This window comes from Erythrolamprus reginae, chromosome 9 (genome assembly GCF_031021105.1).
Source record: "Erythrolamprus reginae isolate rEryReg1 chromosome 9, rEryReg1.hap1, whole genome shotgun sequence".
In the NCBI taxonomy this organism is placed as follows: Eukaryota; Metazoa; Chordata; class Lepidosauria; order Squamata; family Dipsadidae; genus Erythrolamprus; species Erythrolamprus reginae.
In genome coordinates, this window is record NC_091958.1 from 30,113,898 (window position 1) to 30,126,513 (window position 12,616).

Below are 12,616 nucleotides of genomic sequence, written 5' to 3' on the forward strand. Positions count from 1 at the left end.
ACGGCGACATAACCTCCCTAGAGAAGTCCACATCAAGTTCTCAAGAAGAGTAATTAAAGATGACATTTTAAAACAGGCAAGAAATCAGACCTGGAAATACAAAGGAAAAGATATTACAATTCTGAAACAAGTTCCAAAGAGGGTAAGAGAAAGCGGAAGAGAGTACTATTTTCTCACAAGTGTATTAATTAAAAAGAACATAATTTTTCGATGGTTAGTACCAGAAGGACTTTCTCTGACTTGGCAAGCAATGAAAATCAAGATAGAGAGCATGGACCAGGCAAGAGCCTTTTTTGCACAAAGTGGATTGAACAAAATTGACCAACTACAGATAGAATTTAAAGATAAAGAAGAAGAGAAAGGGGCCACTGGTAAAGAGAGGGGAGAAATGCAATATGTTAAAAAGAAACAACCACAAACGCAACAAGAATTGGTATTAGACAGCAGACTGCGTGAACCAAAAGAAATTAAAAAGTACTATAAATAGAAATGTCACATGACCTGAAAATCTTTTCAGTTAATGTTAATGGCTTGAATAACCCCAGGAAAAGAAATCAAATATTGACTAAACTCAAGAAACAAAAAGCACAAATAAATATCTTACAGGAAGTTCACATTAAGAAATCAAATAGAAATTTACTTAATAAACCAAAATTAGGGAAACTTTATACTAGTTTAGCAAACCAAAAACAAAAGAGGCATAGCAATGTATATTGATGAAACAATAGAGTCAAAACAAATATATAGTGATAACGAAGGCAGAATTTTAATTGTACAATTGGATCTAGAAATGAAACTTCTCATTATTATATCAATATATGCACCAAATGATAATCAAAAATAATTTTATACAGAATTACATGATAAAATAGTTGAGCTATCAATAATAATAGGTGATTTCAATGTGATTTCAGATAGTCAAATGGATTATACAGGGAAAAAGAAAAGGAAAAGGAAAAAAAGGTAATTTTACCTACAACAAAATGAGTACAGAATTACTATTAAAAGATATATGGCGCAAATGTCACCCACAAAATAAACAATATACTTTTTATTCCAATCCTCACAAAATTTGGACTAGGATAGATATGGCCTGGGCGCCAGCATACACGATGGAAAAGATCAGAGACATTGAGATAGAAACTAATAGCTGGGCAGACCACAATCCGTTAGTTATATATTGGAAAGGTAAGAGGAAATCTAATAATTGGTCTATGAATAGAAATATATTATGCGACCCTGAATATAAAGAATGGATAGGGAAAGAATTGGAGTTTTTTAAAAAAATAAATAAAAACAATGATACCACCCCACAAAATCTTTGGGACGCAACAAAGGCATATATATGTGGGTTAACAGTTTCTTACATGGCAAAAAAGAATAAAGAGAAGAAGTTACAATACCAAGGGTTAGAGGATGAATTAAAAAAATTAGAATTAGAAATGCAACAAAATGAATATGATGATAAAGTTAAAAATCAGAGAGAAGTATTAAAGCATAAAATAAGGTTGGTAGAAAAAGAATCAATGGTAGAACAAATAAAAAGAGCAAAACAAGAATATTTTGAACATGCAAATAAACCAGGAAGATGGCTGGCATATAAACTCAGAAAAGAAAGAGAAAATAAAATTATTAAAAAATTAACAGATAGTAAAGGTGTAATAAGACATAGAATAGATGAAAAGAAGCAAATAGCGTTAGAATTTTATAGGAAATTATATGAAAAAGAAGAAATAAAAGAAGATTTAATTTTTGATTATTTAAGCTCTATAGATTTACCTGTATTAACTGAAGATCAACAACAAAAATTAAACAAATCCTTTACAGAAATAGAATTACAGCAATCCATTAAAAATCAGAAAAACAACGAAGCCACTGGTCCAGATGCGATACCAACAGAATTTTATAAGTTAGGTATTGAAATACAGTACTCTCTTCAAATATGTTAGAGATATTCAATCAAATAATAGTAGATGGTAAATTACCAAAAACATGGACAGAAACCTTAATAACATTTATACATAAAGCAGGAACGGAGTGTCACGCTGTGGATTGACAGCCTCCAAAAGACATTAAGAAACGTCCTGTAGTTAAATGGTTAACTCTGTTTGTTAATGTAGCTCCTCCCTTTTTCTGTGACCTAACCCTGCTTTGCTCATTTCCTCCTGCTTGCAGGAAGAGAAGCTATTAGCAGCCATTCTAGTCTTCTCTATTAAAGATGTAAGACGCATGTTTGAGCCTCTCTGGCTAAAACTTATTTTTCTACTTTTCTAATAAAAAAGTTTGATTCATTTTAAAATGAATGCTTGTGCTTTAATATCCATCGACCTCCGGAAAGCCTTACTTCAGTTTTAACAGACTGAGCACTCTGCCGGTAAGATTCCTCTTTCCGACATGGTACCGAGAGTTTGGCTAACTATTAAAGCAACAAGCGCTTACGTACCGTAAGCACTTACTGGGCGTACCCTGAATCCTCCTTTAACTCAGAGCTACATCGATGGAATTTCAGAAGGCCAGCTAGCTGACCTCAAACAACTCATTCGTAAAACGGAAGAGAAAAGGAATTTCATCAAGTCTCAGCAGTGAATGCTAGAATTCTCTGATGCCGACGATCCTCAACAAATCGTAAGTCATTCTTACTTGATTGAGAAGGGGAAAGAAGAAGAAGTTAGAACAGTCCTTGGGGTCCCCATAGACAGTACTTCTACCCAGCCAAGTGACGACGAGGTAGAGGATGAAACTCTAACCCCCTCCCAAACTCAAAGCTTTCAGCCATCAACTTTGCCTTCTAAAGCTACCGCTAAGACAAAGCACATTGATGATCAGGTTTCCCAAGCTTCTAGCAGAAGTAGGAAAAAACCCCCGCATTTGGATAAAATCGAGGGCATAATTGACAAGCTTGAATGTGAAATTCGGGATTTAGAGTCATTCTGTATTCACCTTGATAATCTACCTGGTGGCAAAACAGTGGAGCAGCAAGATTCATATGTGTGCTACTTGCAACAAGTTACTGAATCAAGGAAAGAGTTAAGGGAATTAAAGAAATTGCAGTTTAAATTGATAACTGAAAAGATGGAGTGCGTTTCTCTGGCAAACCGTACGCATGCGCAATGCAAAGAAGCTGATAGCGATGGAATTCTATTGTCTTGTCCAGCCGAAGGCAGTCATGCACAGTACAGCCAAGCCACCCACACAATTTCTGCGGATGACCCAGTTAACACTGGACATGCGTCAATAATTTCCCATTACTTTCCCGCTGCCACGTTGCAAAGAGAAGCCTCTTTGTTACAAGCCAAAAAAGAAAGGGGGGTTGAATCACCCACAGCAGCTGCAGAAAGGGGGGCCAGTTTACCCACAACAACAGCAGCAGCAGCAGATAATGCAACAGCGGCCTCTAGTGGATGGTATGCCCACAAAGCAAAGGCATTTCCTGAAACTAGAGCTCATGAGATGTTTCATCATTTTGATGCTAAACCAAGTTTCTCACAAGCATTTCAGGCTGCACAAATGCAACGGGATGCACCTCCTCAAATTCCAGGAACCTCTGCATCACAACAGAGACCTCCAGTCCTGAGTCCTCAACTGCCAGCCCAACTTCCCCAGCCTTCTCAGCCTTTAGCTTTGCCAGTGGGTGCTGTGGCCCAACCGCAGCAGCCGCAAGCAGCAATGCCAGCTGCATCTACAAGGCAAGCTATCACCTCATCAATCCTGAAAGGTGAGTCTGTTTTGAAAGGGAATGGGCAGAATTATAAGATTTGGCTCCATAGGATAAGATTGCTCCTACTGGCTCATCAGATAGATCAAATCGCTCTGAATCTTCCAGTAAGGCGCTGGAGTGAAGAAGAAAGAGAAGCTGACATAAAAGCAACACTTCTCATTCTTATGAGTATTGACTCAGAATTATCAACCAGGTATTCACCTGACATTACTTCCGCTGAGCTGTTAGAGTCATTGGACGGTATGTTCAGGCCAATTTCAGAAGAAGGCAACTTCATTCTGCTATCCAAATTCCATAGTGTCAAACTTACTACTGGGAATGAACTTGCTCCACACTTGTCCAAGATGTTATCAATGCATAAAGACTTGGAGGAGAGAGGATATCACATGGACTTTGTGCAAGTCAATGCCACTATCATAAATTCCCTTGGCCCTGAATGGAAGGAAGCAATTTACAAGTTTAATACCTTCCCATTGGCCCACAGAACAACACAGAGACTCTGTAACATGCTAACAGTTGCTAACAGTTGCTGCACACTAAGTTCAGGCCAATGTCGGCTACACACAAACCTAGCTTGGCCAAGAGCGGTCAACAGAAAACTAGCACACCGAGATACACACACCAGAAACAATCTAAGAGAGATGACACTCATAAGTCTAGCGATTTGCAAAGTGTTCAATCTGGCGAGTCTGATTCTCCCACATATCCAACTCAACCCAAGGCGGCGCAGAAGAAAGGATCCAGAGGAAAGAGTTCCGGGACTGCTAAGTCAACTCCCAAAGACTCCAAAGGTGAGAAACGTGTTTATGTTAACACTCTCCTCCTCAACACTGTTCCTGACAAGAGTCCACTCTACGACATATGTCATTTATGGACACTAGACAGCGGAGCAGCCGTGCACTTCGCATACCAGAAAGGATTCTTCACTGAGCTCCACCAGACAGATGTCAAAGAGGTGATTGGAGTTGCAGAATGCCTCTGCAAAGTGGAAGGAGAAGGAAAAGTCTACGTCAAAGAACTGGACTGCCACATCTCACATGTTTTCTACGTTCCAAGTGCCAAGAACAACATTCTCAGCGTGTATTGCCTGAATGAGGAATTAGGGACTGTAGTAACCCAAGAACTTTCAGAAGCTTACATTATGAAGGATGGCAAAATCCTTGCCACTGGCATTCCTATTAGAGGTGTTTATTATTTAAAACCTAAACCTCCACCTAAGGGTGATGTAAGTATAAAAGTTCCAAAGGGCGAAAGCACAGGTCCAGAAAAAAAAACCTGGTGCAACCATAGATTCAGAGGCTCCTAAAGCCAATGAAGTCTCCGAGGTTCCTAATGCTGTTACAAATGTTAAACATGTATTAACAAACAAATCTTTTCATTCCAGGTGTGTTCACAGATGGCACCGCCGCTTGGGGTATGCTTCTTACCCCATTTTAGCAAAGATGCCTGATTTTGTTGATGGTTTCAAAGTTGATGGTGCTTGCAAAGTTCATCTAGACTGTAAAGTGTGTAACACAGCAAAATCTCGAGCTGCTCCTGTAGCTAAGTTTGCTCTTAGATTGTCAACACGCATTTTTGAATTGGTCCACACCGACGTTGTCGGTCCATTTCGGCCTACAAAAGGTAACTGTAAGTATTTCTTAACTGTAGTTGACAGTTACTCACGCTATGGCTTTGTTTTTCTAATGAAGCAGAAATCTGAGGCGTTTCAGGTCTTTAAAGACTTTGCTGCAGAGGTACTTACCCAATACGATGTCTGGATCAAGCGAATTCAAAGTGACCGTGGAGGCGAATTCATGTCCCAACAGTTCCATGGATGGATGACAAGGAATGGAATCCGTCAACAGACCTCAGCACCCTCAACTCCTTCCCAGAATGGTATTTCTGAGAGGCGGAACGGTATTCTGCAGACAATGTTTCGTTGTCTCCTCGAGGATGCAGGAATGGACTTTTCATATTGGGGCGAAGCATTAAGGTATGCTAATTACATTGTTAACAGAACATGGAGTAGCGCAATACAAGAGACTCCTTATTACTTGCTTCATGCTAAGAAGCCTGATGTTCAAAACATCTACATTTTTGGTTGTTATGCCACTGTTAACATTCCACTTGACCAAAGAAGAAAAGGAGGTCCTGTGTCAGAAATAATGAGATTCATCGGCTTTGATGAAAGCTCTAAGTACTACAAATTTGCTGACACTCACCATAGAGCTGTTATTTCCAATTCAGCCAAATTTGAGGAAGACACTAATTGGTCCAGTATACATAGTAATGATACTTCAGTTTATTTTCCTAAGGACACAGATGGTATGGCGGAATCTGATTCTCAGGCAGCTGTTCCAGATGATCCTGATGTTCCAGATGATGAACAGTCTTCGACAGTCGCAGAGGGGATCCCTGATGATGAACTTGGAGACAAAAATGGTGATGAACAATGGACCAAGGTTCCAAGGCGTTCAAAGAGAACCACCAAAGGAACTCCTCCAAAGAGATTTGCACAGCAAGTATCTCAATCTCCTTTTTCTTTCATGTGTAACAATCTTACACTCCCACCTGAACATTTTCATCAGATTAAACTTTTGCCTGAATCTGAACAAGAAAAATGGTATGAGGCTATGGAACGTGAACTGGACTGTTTAAAGAAACTTAAGGTGTTCCAACAGGTGGAGCCTCCAACAGACAAGAAAGTCATTGGCACACGCTGGGTGTATAGAGTCAAACAAAAACCTAATGAAGGAAAGCTGTACAAAGCTAGACTCGTAGCTCAAGGATTCTCTCAGATTTATCCAGATGACTACACTGACACATTTTCACCCACAGTCAGAAATGAGAGTGTCAAGATTGCCCTGATCACTGCTACTGCTTTGAACTTAGAGGTTTTTCAGTTCGATGTAGAGACTGCCTATTTGAACGCTGATCTGAATGAAGAGATCTACGTCAAGAGTGCTCCCGGTTTCCAGGACCGAGAAGGTGATGTCTGGTTCCTGCACAAGTCTCTCTATGGCCTGAAACAGAGCGCCCTCATGTGGTACTGCCACTTAACTCAAAATCTAAATTTAATAGGCTTTGTTAAGTCCGTCTCAGATTAATGCGTGTTCACAAAAGGGCAAGGTAAGACTTATGAAATTGTTCTTGTTTATGTTGATGATATTGTTTGCATTGGTCCTAATGAATGCATGAGTGAAACTTTTGCCAAGGGTCTTGAGAAACATTTCATCTTAAAGAGCCTAGGGCATAGGTGTTCAGATTGAAAAAACTGAGAAGGGGTTCTCTCTTTCACAAGAAAGTAAGGTTGACCAGCTTTTGCAGAATTGTAATATGTCTGATGCGAACACTTGTCGTTCCCCTATGCAGACTGATTTTTACAGGTTAACCCGAGAAGAACATCCTGAATTTGACAACCAAACGCTGTATCGGTCAGTGATTGGATCGCTATTGTACATCAGCAGTTGGACAAGACCTGACATTTCACTGAGTGTGAATCTACTGTCCAGATACGTTGGCAAGGCAACTACATTTCACTGGTCTTGCATAAAGAGACTGTTGAGATACATGAAGCTTACAAAGGACATGAAGTTGTTCCTTGAGCCAAAACATGATAAGTACCCTGAAGTGATTTGCTACACAGATGCTGACTGGGCAGGTGATGTAGAAACACGAAAAAGTACTTCTGGTTACATACTGTTTTTAAATGGTTGTCCTATCTTTTGGAAAGTTAGGAAGCAGAAGTTTATTTCTTGCTCTTCAACTGAGGCTCAATATGCATGTGTTTCTGATTGTTGTAATGCATTAACCTGTGTTTCTGCTCTCATTGATAGTATTTGGGAATGTACAAAGAAACCAATTGTTATCATGGAAGATAATGTTTCAGTCACATATATTGCTGAAGCTGAATGTGTTGGAGCTCGTTCACGGCACATTGACATCTGGTATAGAAATACCAGAGAGAGTGTGAAAGCAGGATTCGTGAAAATCCAGTATGTGCTTACTACTGAACAGATCGCTGACTTGCTGAATAAGCCGTTGCCAGCTGATCAACATGAATACCTCTCCAACAAAATGTGCCTTAAGTGAATTGATGCATTGATGTCTTGATGTCCCTTATGTCTCTGATGACTGCCAAAGAAGGGGTGTCACGCTGTGGATTGACAGCCTCCAAAAGACATTAAGAAACATCCTGTAGTTAAATGGTTAACTCTGTTTGTTAATGTAGCTCCTCCCTTTTTCTGTGACCTAACCCTGCTTTGCTCACTTCCTCCTGCTTGCAGGAAGAGAAGCTATTAGCAGCCATTCTAGTCTTCTCTATTAAAGATGTAAGACGCATGTTTGAGCCTCTCTGGCTAAAACTTATTTTTCTACTTTTCTAATAAAAAAGTTTGATTCATTTTAAAATGAATACTTGTGCTTTAATATCCATCGACCTCCGGAAAGCCTTACTTCAGTTTTAACAGACTGAGCACTCTGCCGGTAAGATTCCTCTTTCCGACACGGAGAAGGAAAAAATCGAAAATTATAGACCAATTTCACTATTAAATGTAGATTATAAAATTTTTATACCAATATTTGCTACTAGGTTTAAAAACATTATAAATGGAATAATACATGAAGACCAAAATGGATTCTTACCAGGTAGACAAATTAAAAATAATTTAAGAACAATTATAAATATCTTAGAATATTATGAAGAACACCCTGAAAAACAAATGTCACTTATATTTTTAGATGCCAAAAATGCATTTGATAATGTAGATTGGACCTTTATGAAAATACAATTAAATAAGATGAATGTGGGAACTAAATTTTTTAATATAATTGATGCCATTTATTCTAATCAATCAGCAAAAATTATAATAAATAGAGAGCAAACAGGAAAATTAGAGATACAAAGAGGAATGAGACAAGGTTGCCCAATATCACCATTACTATTTATTTTAACATTAGAAGCTTTACTAATAAAAATAAGAGCAGAAAAGGAAATAAAAGGGTTGAAGATTAAAAAAGAAATATATAAAGCGCAAGCCTTTGCTGATGATGTAGTTTTTATAATAGAGGATCCCTTAACATCAATTTTAAAGTTAATAGATTTAATAGAAGAATATGGGAAAGTTGCAGGTTTGAAAATAAACAAGGAAAAGACACAAATACTTACAAAAAATATGACAGATTTACAGACAAAATATCTTGAAAATTTAACAAATATGAAAATAACAAAAAAAGGTTAAATACTTAGGTATATGGATTACTTCTAAAGCTATATCTTTAAAAATGATAATTATACAAAATTGTTAGGACAAATTAAAAATGATTTGGAAATATGGAATAATTTACAGTTATCTCTAGTTGGAAGAATTTCCACAATTAAAACGAATATCCTCCCTAAAGTGTTATTTTTATTCCAAATTATCCCAATTAACCCTGGACTAAATTTCTTTAAAGAATTAAATAGAATTACAAAAAAAATTATATGGCAGGGCAAGAAACCAAGAATAAAACAAAGTTCGTTAGAAGACCGGAAAGAGGGGGGAGGAGTTGCCCTCCCCAATTGGAAGTTATATTACCAAGTGACGGCGTTAACGTGGATAAAAGAATGGTTAACCCTGGAGAATCGAAGATTACTTAATTTAGAAGGTCATGATTTAATGCTAGGCTGGCATGCCTTCGTATGGTATGAAAAGTTTAAAACCCACTCATACTTTAAAAGTAATATTATTAGGAAAGCACTAATAGATGTTTGGAACGAGATAAGGAAAAATCACTTTTTAGTCATGCCAGAACGGATTTCACCGATAGAAGCTATTTCACACCCAAATCTGCTAAAAGAAAGTAAAATATGGAAATATAGAGACCTACTGGATAATCAACTAAAATTGAAAACAAAACAAGAACTGCATGAGATAGGCGTCGACATCGATTGGTGGCAGTATGCCCAGATTAATTCTAGATACCAAAAAGATGTCAGAACAAAAGTTTTTTAAAAAGACAATAACATACTTGGGAAATTATTAATTCAAAATCAAGGGAAATTAATTGGGAAGCTATATAAATATTTAATAAACTATAAAACGATAGGTTGGATACTGAAAGACAACATGATCAGTTGGTGTAAAAATTTTGGAAAAGAAATAAATTTAGATATATGGGAAAAGGTATGGGTATACAATTGGAAAATAACTAAATCAATTTCTTTTAAAAAAAATCAAATTAAGATGTTTTATAGATGGCACCTTCCACCATATAAGATTTCAAAGATGTTCCCAAATACCTCTCCTATTTGTTGGAAAGGTAAAAAAGAAACTGGTACATATTTTCACATATGGTGGACCTGCCCCAAAGCTAGGATCTATTGGAATAAGGTAGAAAAATGGTTAAAGGAAATAACGAATAAGGAGATTAAAAAGACCCTGGAATTCTTCCTACTAGGTATCACTGATACCAAATACAAAAAAGAAATATATTATTTAACAATTCATATATTAGTAGCGGCAAGAATTACATTTGCACAAAAAATGGAAAGAAAAGGAAATTCCAAAAGACGAAGATGTTTTTAAGAAAATCATGGAGTGTGCAGAATTACATATGATGATGAGATGGTTAAATAATCAAATGGAAACAGAGTTTTATAAAACTTGGGAGAAAGTATATAATTGGTGGAATGTGAAAAAGGACAATTAACAATATATATTTAAAAAAATAATTTTTAGAAAATTTAAATTTATTAAATTAAATAAATGATATATTGAAATTTTATGGATAAGTTTTTAATCTTAGTAATTGATTTCAATTATCTTAACCATAATGTTATAACACAAATGTTGAAGTAGATCCTATATTATAGTAGTATGTTAAGAAATTTTATGGATAAGTTTTTAGATTTATTAATTGATTTTAATTATTTTAATCACAATGTTAAAATGGAAATACTGAAGTAGATGTTATATTATAGTAGTATATTAAGAATTATGTTTTTGTATTGATCTGAATTACAATTAGCCTTTTTTTTGTATTAGCAAGACTTCTATGCTTAGTGGAGCAATGGTAGCTCCTCTAAATGTTAAATGTTGTCTGTCTTGTTTGTCTTAAAGAAAAATCAATTTAAAAAATGTTTTAAAAAAGGAAATGGCCTGGCTCACTCAACATACTAAGTCAAAGCTCAGATCCTAAAACACACTGAACCCTAAATGACCCTAAATTCAATTTAATTCACTCTGTCTAATGCATTTCTTTTCCTTCTCTTTCAGGATAGACAGAACAGCTCCTTGCTGAATGGTGACATCTTAGGAATCAGTCTTGAGAACATGACGGTTACCAACCTCCCCGATCCTGTGGAAATCAGGTTTTGGCATAATCATACATTGGTGAGTAGTGGTGCTGCCATGAGCTTCACCCCTTAATAGGTTTTAACACTCTGATAGAATGAAAGTTCCCAAAAGAGAGCCGTTGTTAAGTCATGTTCAAGGAGACCTTGTTGCATCAGACCGAATCTTCAGATTTTTTGAATGGCCACAAGATCAGAATTTATGCAGTTTAAGCAATCTCCTGTTTGCTTGTCTGATACAGATAGTACTGGGTTAGAATAGAATAAGAGTTGGAAGGGACCTTGGAGGTCTTCTAGTCCAACCTCCTGCATAGGCAGGAAACCCTATATCATTTCAGATAAGTGGTTATCCAATATCTGAAAAACTTCCAGTGTTGGAGCATTCACAACTTCTGGAGGCAAGCTGTTCCACTGATTAATGGTTCTAACTGTCAGGAAATTTCTCCATAAATCTAAGTTGCTTCTCTCCTTGATTAGTTTCCACCCATTGCTTCTTGTTCTACCCTCAGGTGCTTTATAAAATAGCTTGTCTGGCGGAATTCAGTGCAATACTTGTTTTCCAGCTGTCTTTCATGGCATTCCTTTTGAATTTGGATACTGTCCTATTTGTAAACAAATTACTAGTCTACACGGATAGATTTCTTACCTACAGTCTCTAGTAGTCTGTGCTCTTTAGGAAGAAATTAGGTGCCCAACTCGGCCATTCTGTTCTATTGAGCTGCCACTCTATCAGCCCCTTCTACCAGAAATATGCTGCAGGAGAAGGGCAGTATGGACAACTGTGGGATCAGGCAGGGTGAGGGCCATCGATCACAAACACAAAGCTTCCGCTGTGTCCCGACATAATAGAGCTGGTCTTGCCTTCAATAGTGCCGAAATGATGTACTCAATAAAGTTTTGCACTGATACTGTTCTGTCGAGCTCTCTGGCAGAATCCTCCCGAAAAGTTAGATACAAATTTGAGACACACAAACGTTTGAAAATTCAAAACAATGTTCTTTATAACAAAAATTCACTTAAACTAAGCCCTCTTTTTGTAAAGCAAAGAGCACTTGTCTCCAAACAAACTGGTAATTGGTACAAGTCCCTTATCAGTTCTGAGATACTTAGCTTGCAGCTGTGAGGCAATTCACAGTCCTTCTTCTTTCACAAAGTGAAACACCCTTTGCTCTGCTTTAGTTTCAAAGCGGGGAAAAAGCAACACACCAAGGTTGAAGTCAGCAAAGCAGGCACGAAACACAAAGATCAGATAATCCTCCACAATGGCCAAACCCACACGCTGCTCTTTATAGCAGCTTCACTAATTGCTACATCCCCACACAACCACAGGTGGCCTCATTTTCTTTGATAATAATCTCTCAGTTGTTGCTGCCTATGCATCACTCTCCGCATGCATGGCTGTATCATTAACTCTTGTTCTGAATCCAAGGAGGAGAGAGATAATTGATCTCCTTCTGAGCTGTCTGCCACAGACTCCTCCTCCCTGTCACTCATGTCTTCTTGGTCAGAGGAGCCTTCATCAGCAGATTCCACCGGGAGCAAAACAGGCTTGCGGCATGTGGATGCCTCCCCCACATCCACAG

At 37.5% G+C, this 12,616-nt stretch overlaps 1 protein-coding gene across 1 annotated transcript in view; it reads left to right on the top strand.

Moving 5' to 3' along the window:
- The window catches only part of ADGRG5 (adhesion G protein-coupled receptor G5), a 67,564-nt gene that overhangs the window by 38,629 nt on the left and 16,319 nt on the right, over positions 1 to 12,616 (top strand). Inside the window, exon 7 of the mRNA XM_070760747.1 lies at positions 10,957 to 11,073. Within this exon, the coding sequence (XP_070616848.1) occupies positions 10,957 to 11,073 (117 nt within the window). The remainder of the gene's footprint in view (positions 1 to 10,956; positions 11,074 to 12,616) is intronic.